Source organism: Erpetoichthys calabaricus, chromosome 9 (genome assembly GCF_900747795.2).
Source record: "Erpetoichthys calabaricus chromosome 9, fErpCal1.3, whole genome shotgun sequence".
In the NCBI taxonomy this organism is placed as follows: domain Eukaryota; kingdom Metazoa; phylum Chordata; class Cladistia; order Polypteriformes; family Polypteridae; genus Erpetoichthys; species Erpetoichthys calabaricus.
In genome coordinates, this window is record NC_041402.2 from 27486401 (window position 1) to 27500705 (window position 14305).

Sequence of the window (14305 nt, forward strand, 5' to 3'; positions counted from 1 at the left end):
CAAAAGCCCCTTTAAGTGTGACCAGATCAATTCAGGTCATCAAGTTGTCACACACATGCACATGGGGGACAGTGTAGTTGCTCAGGTGATGGTAATAACCTGCCAAGCCAAGGTTTGGCACTGTGGTCCAATGCCTTCTCTTTTCCTCCATCTGAAAAATGGAAGCCTAACCACCACACCAGTGTTGACATCCCTTCTATTGTCCTCCCTCCTGGACCCTCACCTTAATTTCCAAGACCTATATAATCAAGATGGCTACAACCTACTTCAGTTCTGTCTTGAACTCAAGTCTGAAAAGATATCTCTGCATTTTGATTGTGTGCTGTCAGATAATATATGGGGTTCACCCAGGGTGGCGCTCTTTAACTTTCCTTTGCCTCCTCTTTACACAGTATATTTATTATCTCAAAGCTTCTATTTGTTCATCACCCACAATATCCAGTACTTAGTCAACAGGGGACATGTCTGTTTTGGGTGCTGGGCACAGATCGGCCCCAGAAAGGGTGCCAACTCTCAAAACATTGTAGCTTATTAAATATTAAACAAAACCTATAATCCTACAATCACTCGCTCAAGGCCACTTTATATTTGTAGTGTAACTGAAGAAAACCCCACACAGAACAAAAGAGATATTGAAAAAACAAACTTACGAAAAATAAAAATATGCAAAATGCAGCTTGCATAAAATATTTAGAATCCTTAAAACCTCAAACTGAAATAAAGCTTTTTAATAAATAGAGAAAACTGAATGATACTGCAAGAAAGTCTTTAATTTCACTAAAAATTTACACTGTGGTATGGAGGTGGGATTACTTTAATCCTTAAATATTTTTTGATTTAAAAGATTTAATGGATACCTCCCTCCCAGTCCCTGAATGTACCATACAGACAATTTTCTGTAGGCTTAAAAGTATTGACTTTAAACTATAATGCTTTTGGCTCAGGTTGTTTTGGCTGTATGTGATCTTGAGCAATTCATATAACCTTCATGAACCCTGTAAAATAACATTTGCATATTAAAATTGATCTCTCCAATAACCAAAATGAACATTTTCTGAATAGCACGTTCTTTTTTTGGGCTGCTGCAAAGCACAAATAAACCCTAGATGGGAAGGCTGTCCATCACAGTGCATTCATTAAAATAGTTCAGGGCTACGTAAATGATTATAAATACACAACTTTCCACAATTACTGTACTTAAAATAATAGATATTGTGGGACAGCTGTCTAGTCCAGCTTTACTTCTGCCCTGCACCTAATGCCACAGGTGTAGACGCTTTTGCCCTTTGAGCCTGTATTAGAATGAAAAGGAAATAAAATGAATGAAAAGGCATGAAAATAGAGGAATAGGTATATGCCTTATGGAATATATAGGACAGTAGTACACTGCTACTTTTTTTTAAAGCCCCATACATCAGACAAATTAAAATATATATATATTTTTCACAAATGTTAACAGTAACTGAATGGCAGACATCCGTCCTTTGGTGTATGACAATTGCAATTCATAGTATATTGCTTTGAAGAAGTCATCATATTAATCTGAAGTAGAAAATAGGAAGTAGATTCAAATGTCAGCTTCATACCTGGGGCCTCAGTAGGGCAAGACTGCAGATCACATGTGTGTTTAGCTACAGGCTTTGTTAGGGGGTCACAGCCTTTTACAGCTTCTCTACCTTGGTAGCATTTCACATCTCTTATACGCATCCCAACTCCACAGGTTTTTGAGCACTGTTAAAAGAAGACATGGCAGTCAGTCTCCAGCAGGGACAAAAATGTGCCAGAAACTGCAAGAGGCAAAGCAGATATACATTTATATACAAAGCACTTTATGTATAAAATTAACAATGACATTTTATTTTATATAGGACCTTAACTTTTCTATAATAATGCCATGCTCCTGGGCATTTTTTTGACTTCTGGGCTAGGGCTCTGTGCCAAGAATTGTCTTTATTCGTTTTGCTAGTTAGGAGTGTTAGGATATGTAGAATGTGATTATTAATTTATTTTGTGGATTACTATATGATTTGGGGATTTATTTTTTTTAATGTTATTGCATACCACAGTTTTGTTCTCTCCCACAAGCTGCAATTTTGAATGATATTGTATATATCATTGCTAATGGTGTTGCCACCTCATGGCCTGCAAAGTCATCAGATCAACACTTCCTAGTTGTGCAGGTGTTATGTTTAAGCCAGTGTTCCTCCCCTGACTTATATTTAATTTTTTTAAACTATTTTGCTCTTTTTTAATCACTGACTACAATCGTTTCTACTTATATTGTTATTTATATGTATTATTAGTCTAATTATGCATTCCCATGTTATTTATTGTTTTACCTGTTATTTGTTTTCCATGTAGGTAATTCTTTTTTTTTTTAATAGGCAGGGCCACCATTACCTATGCTGTAAAGAGCCACCCCCAGTCTATATGTTGTGAATGTTACTATTACAGTTATGTTCTTGACTGCCCCAGTCTTACAGTATTTACATTTTTTTAGCAGAAATTGAATTTTAATTAATTACATTTGTGTTAAGTTTCTGGGAGAATTTTTTGTCTCCAATAAAGGATGTATTTTATTTTCTGTTACATATCTTATTTATAATATTGCTGCTTTGTTTTTCAGTGTGTGCCGCCTATTTTGTGAATCAGTTGTCAAGACAATAGCCCTGGTTGCCAAGGGGTGTAATCTGCGTTTGGATAAAAAAAGAAAAAAAAATCTTTGCAATGTCTCATGTAATTTAATTTAGATTTTCTGGTTTCGATTTTCTTGTGTGTCCTTTTCTACAATGAGTTTTGGCTTAGTCATTTTTTTATTTCTCTGTCCTCATGGGAACAACTTTTGATCTTCAACCAGTTACCAATTCCTGGCTTCAAACCTCTCTTCATTTCTCTTATTTGGTTCAGTCATGGTGCTATAAAAGCAGATTGGGAAAGTGAGTTCCTTATGTTTCTTTCCAATATACTTTGGTGTAGAGAATTTTGTTGTGAATATTGCCCTTTCACTTTTCTTAATTTTCTTGAATTTTTGCATTTTTGATTATTGTATTATTGTCTTTTAGGAAATTCCCTTTGCCTTTTCGATATTTGTTTAAAATTTTGTTATTTGTCTTCTTCATTTCTGAGAATAAAATCCTCCTTAATATTATTTCATATGCCCATTTATTGCACAGGCCAGAGTTTGGTGGTAATCCCCTCCCTTGTGGGGCATTGTGAATATTTTTGGGACCTTGCTATTATTATTACACTTGTGAAGCCAAAGCTCCATTTGGTGCAGTGTAGATCAAATCTAGCCAGTGAAGTAGGTACTCAGGCTGCCTCGAAGTTTATCTTAACTGGGACGGCTGGTTAAGAGGCTGGCCTGCTTTGTGGCTCAGTTTTCAAGGCCTCACAACTTTGCATTTTTACATTCTGTGAATCAAAACACCAAAATTGTGGATGAAAACAAACATTTTTGACTTGCTTAGGAGTGATCTGGAAACATTTTCAGGACATTTGTGTGTTTTTTTTTTGTTCTGTGTTTGACTTTGGAAATAAACATTTTCTGTAACCCCAGTGTTGAATCTTTGCTCTCCTTTATTGACTACAATTGTGGACCATCTCCTGGTCCTTTTCTTTGGTTAAAGTTTTGCCTTAATTACATTGCAGGTAGAGCGAATGAACACCAAGCCATAGTGCATTACAAGAAGGCTTTTGTTCCAGTTGTTCACATATATTGTAGTATTGATGGGACTTTTCAGGGAAACCCCAATACGACATTAACATGATACTTGGGTTATGATACTAAAATACTACAACTGATGTGATTAAAAATATTACAGTGCTATACCGTATTCATTTTTCTCCAGCCTCTACTATATATACACAGTTTAGGGGGTCTTTAGGAGGCATTCATGAGCTGCCTCCGAACCCAGAAACACTAAGGAGGCTCAAGAAAATGTATGTTGATTTGACAACAAGCTTATTAATACAGTTCTAATGCCTCAAACGGCTTCCTAAACAGTTGTAGCATGTCTTTTAAGCTTCATTATGTGGCTGTACTCACTTCCGACATAAGAAACTACCAATCACAAACTTCTTTAGCTACCCTTTGTTTTCTGCAAGCCACTGTGACCTTTCTTTCTTGTTGCCACTACTCCATGACCAACTTCAAACTCTCCTGGTTTGCGGCAAAGATGCTCTCTTAAACCTCAGCTCTGAATTATTTGTAGTTCAACTTGGGTGTGATTAATCATCATTCTGGGACCAGGGCCGTTCTTAGGCATGGGCGAGCAGGGCAGTCGCCCGGGGCCCCAAGACAAAAGGGGCCCCATCATTCGAGGGTATTTTTTTTTTAAGATCAACGCAAGCTACATAGCACTACAAAGTTTAATGCTAAGCTTACTGCCCTTTCCTGGGACAGGGACGGTGCAACTGGGAACTGGGGCTTGGGGCGTTCGCTATGGCCAGTGCCCTGTTACGACACACCCCCACAAAAGTCAATAAATAGAGTGCTCTCGTCGAAGGAGACCATTCCATTCCAGACCACGGTTGCATCGTGAGCGTGGGTGTGGACTTCTTTCCGTGTTTTTCTATCGCGTATAACGCTTTCTTTCCTTTTTCACCTTGGCATTGGCCTTATCGGACTCCACTTGTAACTGCGTCATATTCACATTAGCAGTTTCGCACTTACTATATTAATATGAAATGCAGTTATCCATCTGGTGCTGCTAAACGAAAGAAAAAGACAGACGATGTAGCCTTTATTGAGACACAAAAAGGAGCTTTGCTGAAATTTGTTGTGGCCGAAAAGGTGCATTCTCCTACTGATTCCTTTCAAAACCGACCAGCAGTAAGTAAAGATTCCGCAAGTGTTAAAGCGCAAAAAGTTGATTTCATTTCTTGAGCTTTATTCTGGAATGTTCTTTAGCCCAAGTTTTAATTTGGTAGAAAAAAATGGAAAACTGTATAAAAAACACACTTTTTAATTGTCACAAAAAAATAAATAAAATGCTCTAAAATTTTGCACACGCTGGGCTTAGCTACATACCTCCACGCAGTGCCCAGTGGAAACAGGTCAAATCTGGCTGAACTGTAGCTAATACTACATGCATTAGGGCCCCCACAGTCTAATTATGCCCAGGACCCCCAACGTCCTAAGAACGGCCCTGCTGGGACCATTTATTTTATTTTTGGGAGTTCTGAAGCATTTTTAAAAATTAGATATTTCTTTTACTGTTATGATTCTGATTTCACTATAGTGCCATCTTGGGTGAGTTTTCACCATGATTACCAACATTCTATGGCGTGTTTGGATAGTTGCTGCCATACTTTTTACAGAGTTGGCATCTTTTACTATCAATGTGATTTAACCTTATCACCTCAATCTATTTAAAATGGAAGTAAGAGTGTGTATACATTCTAACAAAAAAATAACAAGAACAGTAGTAGTAGATATGAGAAAGAAACCAAGTTAGCATGAGGACCTTTTACTTGTTCAATTTACACCACAGTTCCACTTAAAAGATTTCAGAAGGAAAATGTCTACTACATCTGACACGTTCTCAGACAACTTATGTACTTAAACATTAAATGTCTGAGTAGCCTCTGTAGGATCAAGCAAAAATAGGGCTTCATGATTAAATTAAAAAATGTATGGCTCACACCATTAACATAACACAACTGTGGATCTTCTGTTGCATCATAAAGTAGGGAAGAAGTTGGGCTTGAACCCAAAAGCTTATTGTAATCAGTGAATTTAACAAAATCACAAACTCCTTGAGGTCTGCTTGTTAAAAAGTACAGTATATGCCAGTGTATAACTCTTGTATTATATACATGAAATGCTGTAATGAGGTATACATAAGGAATTTCTTTCAAAATTAAATACTGACGAACCACATGCAGGCTCACCTCTGACCATGGAGTAGTGTACCACTTAAAGCAAGGCCTCTCAAAACACGTACTTTCCTCCACTGGCTTCTGAGCAGCATCACAGTCCTCAGGATTCTGAATTTTACTTCTTCCTTCTGAGATTCCCATGCACAGGACTGTCCGCTTTTTGACACCTCGCCCACACGTTGTGTTGCACTAGAGAAAAATGAATAAGTGACCATCACTTTATCATTTTAAAAAAATTCTGAATATAAACTGTGATTCTGTCTTACATAATGATCAGTATTATCTTTTGTATGCAAAATTATAACTGTATATTCAGAACTATAATTAATACAGTCACACTCCCAAAAGATATCCTCTCTGATGGTTATGGCCCATGTAGAATTGCTATAAAAATTATATTAGTATACATTTAAAAAAATTTGTATTCAGACTCTATGAACCTTGAGATATAAAACATGTAATGATAAAATTGCTATATTTTCATAAGCTGGGTAGCCCTGGTTAAAGTCGCTTACAACAAAACTGTAGTAAAAACAAAGTTATGGTCCGAGTTTCAAAAAAGCCAAAGCCCCCATCATGGTTTACAATATTTGATGCTATTTTCAGTCATTAACATAATCTTAATGAGTCAGGAGCAGTTGTGGCTCATTCATGTGACTGACAGTTGTGCAGTTTGACATCACCAGCATCTCAGTAAGACCAGTCTTTGTTAAGGACATGTGAAGATACCTGACGGTTATTATGAATACAGTGGAACCTCTAGATACGAGTTTAATTCGTTCCAGCACTGAGCTTGTATAGCGAATTTCTCGTATCTAGAACAAACTTCCCCATTGAAAATAATGGAAATCCAGTTAATCCGTTCCGCAACCCAAATATATTAACATAAAAATCAATTTTCCTAACAAATAACACTGATAAATTATATATACTGTAGTCTACCTTTAATAAATAACACTGGTAAATAATATAACTGATTATTAAAAGAATCAAAACAGGGGTCCAAAGTGCAGTAGAGCATTCAATAAATCTTTAAATAAATAATCCTTAAAACAGTTGTGAAGTGGAGGTTTAAAATACACAAGAATAACAATCCTTTAACACGAGGTTAAAACGTCAAAAGGATGCAGTCTTTAAAAAACAGATGACAATCCCCGGTGCTTCTTCTCTGTTAGCGTCTCACCTGCGGGCTCTGCAACAGGCGAGACACTCTTAATGCAGCTGACCTTCTCTACACCGTCCTGCTTCAGCTGTTTGGCTCGCCTGTTCAGCTCACTGTTCAGCTACACGTGAGCCTGCACTCGCTCGCTCGCTCGCTCTCCCGCACTGCCTGCCTGCCTGCCTGCCTGCCTGCCTGCCTTCGCGCGCGCGCTTGCGCTCTCTCTCTCTCTCTCTCTCTCTCTCTCTCTCTCTCTCTCTCTCTCTCTCTCTCTCTCTTTTCTTTTACTTCTTCTCCCCCTTAACCGGCTCGCGCTTCTCTATATAGCTGCAGCCCATCAGCCACAGGAACAATCATGGATGTGGGCAGTTTCCCACCTGTGCACTTAAGTGAGAAACGCAGACACCGCAGATCGCGGCTCGCAACTGCTACCACACCCCCTCGCTAAGCCGCGAGCTATACCCACAGCCTGGCTCGTGGCTCGTTACGCGAGCCAATGCTCGTATTTAGATCTGAATTTTTCGCTCATACTTTCCTCGTATTTTGAATTTCTCGTATACAGAGGTGATCGTATCTCGAGGTTCCACGGTATAATGAAAAGGAGATGATTAAGGCAGAAAAGGCCAAGAACAGAACAAGTAATAATAAGAATACTGTGGAAACCAAACAAAACTGAGAAACTAATAACTGAAGGTCCAAGACGAAGAAAAAAAAAAAACATTCTGAAAAATCATAGCAACCAAACCATAATTCCTACCATTGGAGCCTACTTGTTTGAAAGCTAACTACAGGGTACACGTATTACAAACAACTTTAAACCCATCAGGGAACAAGGAAGTATATAATCAGCACTGTATTTATATTGTCACTTACTGTGTTACCAAGTGAGCAACAATCATGGTCATGTGACTTAACTAACCATGTGTCACATTATCAAAAAAGAGATCAAAGCCACAAAAAAAACCCACTATGTATAAATCAGTCTAAATACTACATAACACATCTTCCAAGGCATCAACTCCAAATTTGACCATCTGGCCATCGAGTAAAGAAGTGGGAGTATGTACATCACTTGCCGGTACCCACGAATAACCATCCAACCACAAGATCCAGCAAATGTACCCAGTAAGTCTGACGTCCCCACCAACCAGACGTTGTATAATGTGCTGCTCTCTTATTTGAACAGATTATCAAGGCCAAAATACTAAACACTAATTAAAACTTGAAAATAATCTTGTAAAAAAAGTTCTTAATACAAACAGGTTTTCTTTGACCCTAATTAATTTTAATCTTTAAGTATTTTTTTTTGTTTTCTTTTTCAGAATTTGATCCAACACTAAAATATCAAATTGCAGTATGCTGCCATCTTACTTAGGCAGAACATGCTGACAATGTGCATCATGTGGTCTGTGTCATGTGAACAGAAGCAAGCATTGCAACAATAAACAATACAGTAATATCCATCAATGGCTCCACAAAATGGTGGTGCCTGTGAGAAACAATAAATTTCAAAATGGCATTCAAGTGACTTTACTGTTGAATGATAAAAATATTAAATAATGTTAAAATGGTCAGAAATCTTACAACAATTAAATATATAAAATTCTAATTCTAATTAAAGATTCATTATGGAGGATAATTCATGGGGAATTTATCATGTCCAGGGTCATCTTGGTACCAGCCTGGCACCCTTGACAGATTTATGTAGGATAAGAAGAAGGTGACTTTTTTGTTTAAAAAGTGTGCAACCCCAGAAATCACCCAAAAGCAGATTGCCAAAAGAATGATGGGCTATATAGACATTATGTGAGTTGCAAGTTATTGAGAGGCTGGTTAAAGTATTGGTGTGGCCATGGCTGGATTAAGGTGGGTGCTATTGATGCTGCAGCATTAGGCCCATTCCTGAAATAGGCCCAGATGAAAACAGACGAGAATTTTCCGGAAGCTGAACAGTTTTCCTTTGCTATATTAACCTCAAAATAATTCTTAGAATGAAATTTGGAGTCCGACTTTCGGACGCCTAGACACAGCGTTACTTATTATACAGTAACTATTGTTCTTTGCGCCGTGACGTAACTATAACGTCGTTGTGTTTATTGTTAACTGAAGATTACAAGTTAATGCTATCAATTTTACGTTAAACAGTTTACTTAGTAATTTAGCTGCATTTTTTGCAATATCTTGGAGATTCTTGGCACTTTATTATTGTTCGGTAAGTGCCACATAGTAAATTTTTCACCTTGAAAGTTAGTTGTACAGTAAAAATCGATGGGTATTTAAATGGTTATCTGTAAAGATAAAACTAAAAGCTGGCCCGCGGGCCCGGCATGGATATTTAGAAATTTTTAAATCCTCGACAGGATTCTGGTCTATTATGAAATTTAAATCGTGGACAAATTTTTACCCTCAAGAGCCTGAACTGAGTCACTTTGACCCAATGTCTCTGCAAATTCATTTTTTCTTATTCTGTTTCATAAGAGAACTGAAGAAATTTTGTGTATTTCATTGTTAGGTTTTCTGCATTAAGTGCACTTTTCAGACAATTGCTATTGAATGTTGATGTTACATAGTTTGATGTTAATCTCGAGTTGTTACGATACTACGTCGTTATTATTATTCATGTTCAATAAAGGCTGGCTGGTTGCGTCGCAAGCAAATTAAGGCTCCTTGGTCGGTCTGAGTGAGCATGTACGGTGAGTGTCGAATTTTTTGCTCTGCAGCATCAGGCCCAATTTCATCTTAATCCGGCACTGGGTGCGGCTGCATTTTGAATACTGCCCAGAGTTGTTGTCTTCCTCAGAGGTATAGTGATACTTCAAACACAATTTCTAATTTCATGTTTCAAATAAAAGCAAAAATAGCACAAAAATAACATTGCAAATGAAAGTTTAATACACTTATAGTTTCTATAGTTTGTCTGCCATTCAGAAATGCTTCCCTTGCCTTTAAGTTCAATCAATACTCGCTTACCTTCTCCCAGTCCTGTGCAATCCAGCTTGATGGACACTCTTTCTCGCCACAGGGGTGGATAGCCAATGGCTTGTTCTCTTGATTGCACTGAGACTCTGGCACCACTTTGCCATCTGATGTCTTGCAATACACATGTCGTATCATTTTACCCTGTCCACATGGGCCTGAGCACTGGAAATACAATGAATATATAAATATATATATATATAAATCTAGTTTGTATTTTGTGTGTTTCTCCTGTTCTTAAACTGCATAGCATGGTGTATTCACCAAAAGGTCAAACTAAATGGTGTAATTTAAACTTAACAGGGCAAAATTGAATTATTTTAACAAAATTACCTAATGAATGTTGGGCAAAGTCCATTAATCTGTTTAGTGAACATATTAATTCAATTCAAGAATGCACCTAGCAAACATCTTACCTGGCAGCAATGAATGCAAGGTAGAAACCAACTCTGGACTCACATATATTCTCAGGCACTTTTACACAAACACTCACAAATAACTTATACCAACCTAATATAAAGTCACAATCAACCTGCTCTGTATGTCATGGGTGGAAAACTGGTGCACGTGAAGAAAAAACCCTTGGAGATAAAGAGAGAATACAAAATCTGCACACGGAATTGAACTCAGTCTCCTTGATCTGTGAGGTCTGACAGGTATAAAGCACTCTTTAAAATTGAGAAGAACTCCAAAATGTTACAAATACCATAACGTGTATAAGCATTCACCTTTTTCTATTGTTAACAAATATGTCATTTACAAATAATTAATATTTTTATTTTCCTTTATGTTTAATTATTTTTAAGGTTTTATTTACCTTTCTTCTCCCCCATCACACATCTGGTTCTATACATTATCTGGTTACTCTCCGTTTTTACTGAGGCAGTCTGTCAGTTATCCAGTTACACTCAGATATTCTTAAGATTGCTCACCGGTCCCCAATCAGAGACAGTCCACTGTCGGTCACAAGGCGGACCAGTGCAGTTCTTGGTATCCGCTGGTCTCGTTGATGGATCGCACAATTTTTCATCTTCTGAACATCTCACTTCCCGACTCACTGTGGTTCGTTCTCCACACTTCGCAAGACACTATTCAAAGGTGAAAAGAAATTAAAGCAAACCATCAGAAGACACATTTTCAAATCCTCCTGTCTTATTGTTGTTTCTTTAATATTTAATTAGGTTTATACATTGCATTACAATGAATAAATTTAAAAAACCATCAGACAATATAGTTAAACTGAGATCTACCGTTCCTGCTCTCATAATTTTTAAGGCATTAGAACTTCATTATTAATAATAAAATAATAATAATAATAAGTTACATTTATTGAGCGCCTTTCACAAACCCATGGTCGCTTTACATAGACTATAAAAAAAAATTTATTAGGAACAAAATTAATAAATTCCTGCCATATTCTAAAGAGGTTTTTTGATCTTTTACTTTGTTGTTTTTCCAAATTGGTTGTGGCAGGTGAGTTAGGTTTCCTCCAGTTATGCAAGACAAGGCAGCATGGGAGCAATATGGTCACCACAATATATTAATCAAAGTAATGAAATCCTACTGGGCATTCCTCCAAATAGTGCTGTTAGAGGTTTAGAAAATATTGCGCTTTCAAAACTATGCGAAAGATAAGAGAACAATATATTCCAATAAGGTCTTAGCTTGAGACATTTTGAGAAAACATGACCCAAACAGGCAGGTGTTTAACAACAGTGTTCTCAATTAGAACCTTAACCAGAGTTTATTTTTGAGTCAAGATAAATGTTGTTAGTGGATTTCTATTCATTATCTGAAATTATTATTGAAATGACCTGTACACTTTTGCTTATTATTTCAAACATTTTTTTTCTAGTTAATATATCATACACTCAAGGAAAAGGGCAAGCATAAAGAAGGTGGGGATCTTGAAATAACAATTAAGGACATTTAATTTAGCATCTGTAAAAAGAGGCAAAATCTCAATTACCTGACTAGATGGCTCACTCTACAAAATTCTTAGCATTTCAAGAACCTTGAAATAGGAAGTGATCTGTATTACTGCTCCACAATTACAGGAATAAAGAACATTCATGCATTGCAATCGAGGAACTGTGCTAATCTACTATCAAAAGGTGTTGTTTGCAGGATTTCTGCAATTCAACACAACACAGAGATAAACAAGAAAAATCACTGAACACTTTCAGGAGAACATAAAATTGAACTAAATGTATGTTTCAAACAAATTGATTACAAAATAGGAAATTAATCACATGCCTCAGATAGATAAATAAGAAAGGAAAAACAAAACATGTAAACAGGAGAATTAATTGTGCTTACAAATAATACATGCATTGACAAAACACATGAGCTGATAGGAATTGATGATTAATGTTACTTTGATGATGGAAATGTTGGAAATATCTCTAATCCAGTCTCCAGTACACAAGAAAAAATACATCTCAGTATTTAGAGACTAATAACCTCCAACTAACAGAAATTATCATCAGAAAAAGTATTGTTTACTTAAACTTTCAAAATGTGAATTCATACAGTTCTGGACCAAACTACAGTTGTTAGTTATATTTAATATATATATATATATAAGAGATAATATGAAATGAGTTATATTGGGTGAGTCAGAGATCTGTCCCAGGACTAATAATAATTTGTAATTTGTAATAATAATAATAGAAATTCTCATATAGTGTGTAAAATCCTAAATTTATAATGTGCAAAACTAGGTGAGCACTTGTAAGGTATATGAAAGTACAGGTAAAGCTGAACATTAATTTTAAATACAAAATTGGCCATGCTATTCTACAGGAAATAAATGATATTGTTGACAGCTGTGTTATCTAATATATAAAGCAGAGTCTATGTATGTTTGTTTGTCTGCCATACAAATCTGCACCGGGCGTCCGATCGCCACCAAACTGGGCATGGGGCTGCTTTTTGACCAGGAGGATGTCATGGGGTATGGTTGGTTGGGAAAAATTTCAGTCTTGGTCTTTCTGACTGACTGGTGCTATTTGTTCACTTTCCTACATATTGTAAATAACGTACATTTATCTCACTCTGGTGCTTATTCCGTACGTAATATTTTCCTGGGCAACGCCAGGTACTCCTGCTAGTATTTTATAAAATCAAGATTTAAAAATGTTCCTTCTTACTTGGGAATGCTGGGTTGGTCTTTCTCAGTTTTAGGGCTACATTTCTCACTAGGTGCAGTCTTTTGCCATGTACATAGGACTGAAGCATGTTATCTGGAGAGTTTGTTGGTTGTATACATTGTAAATTTAATTTCAGCAAAGTGGCACTAAACAGATTCTTATAAACAAAATTCCAGATACTGTATAAAAGATCATTTGTACTCTAAGCAAAAGTTACTGGACCATAACGCACATCACCAGTCAACAGGTCCCCAACCAAAATGCACAACAAAAAAATCTGTTTTTTAGGAATGCTTTACCATAAAATGATAATATTTCATTTTGTTACTTACACCATTTTATTTGTAGTTACAGTGAGAAAAAATGTTAATGTTATGTTTTTATGGTGAACAAAAGTAAAAAAATACTAATACAAATGGCATCAATGGATACCAACAACGAACAACAGCAAATAATATAAAAATGTCCATGAACAACATCTCAAATTACTTGTGTTACATAATCTGCCTGTTGGGTGGCTAAAATAATGTTAAATAAACAACTTCCGGAAAATCTATTCATACATAACAGTAGTGCATTAAAATGTAATTGAGCTTCTGAATTAACAGCTTCCTCTCTCCTCAAACACTAGTCATTAAGCCACAAATTCAGTTTTTCCAGTTTTTCATTGGCTGTTTGTGAAACTGCAGAGGTTAACTGATTTTCTGTTTTTTGAAGCATCTTGAATATATCCACAAATGTGAGACATATTTTCCACTGGATATTTTAACTCTTTTCTTTCACTTTGAACCTCTAGTTGTACAGGTCTCTTAGACCACGCTTCACAATTTTGACATCTGAAGAACTGGATGGTAGCCAATGAATGAGCTACTACAGTATTTTACTGCGTTGGACCCCTGACCAACGAATAGGTTGGGTTGGTTCTTCACTTAAAAAGCTTGTCCCCATTTCAGTGTGATCCACTTTTGTTTAAAAAAGGATTTTACTGAAATGTTTTTTTTTATACCGTAATTTAGTAAAAAATACATATGCTTGGGAAGTTGTGAGCCTATGACCGGATCACTGACCTCTGAATTAAGTGACACGACTAATTTTTTTTATTTCATGGACATTTTGATATTGTTTGCTGTTTTTCTGT

The 14305-nt window shown here is 36.4% G+C and overlaps 1 protein-coding gene across 1 annotated transcript in view; it reads right to left on the bottom strand.

Annotated features, from left to right (window-relative positions):
• Window positions 1–14305, bottom strand: part of adamtsl2 (ADAMTS-like 2) — a 165489-nt gene that overhangs the window by 4592 nt on the left and 146592 nt on the right. Inside the window, exons 15-18 of the mRNA XM_051931763.1 lie at window positions 10948–11103; window positions 10010–10180; window positions 5893–6069; window positions 1587–1731 (exon numbers count right to left, since the gene is read on the bottom strand). Of these exons, the coding sequence (XP_051787723.1) occupies window positions 1587–1731; window positions 5893–6069; window positions 10010–10180; window positions 10948–11103 (649 nt within the window). The remainder of the gene's footprint in view (window positions 1–1586; window positions 1732–5892; window positions 6070–10009; window positions 10181–10947; window positions 11104–14305) is intronic.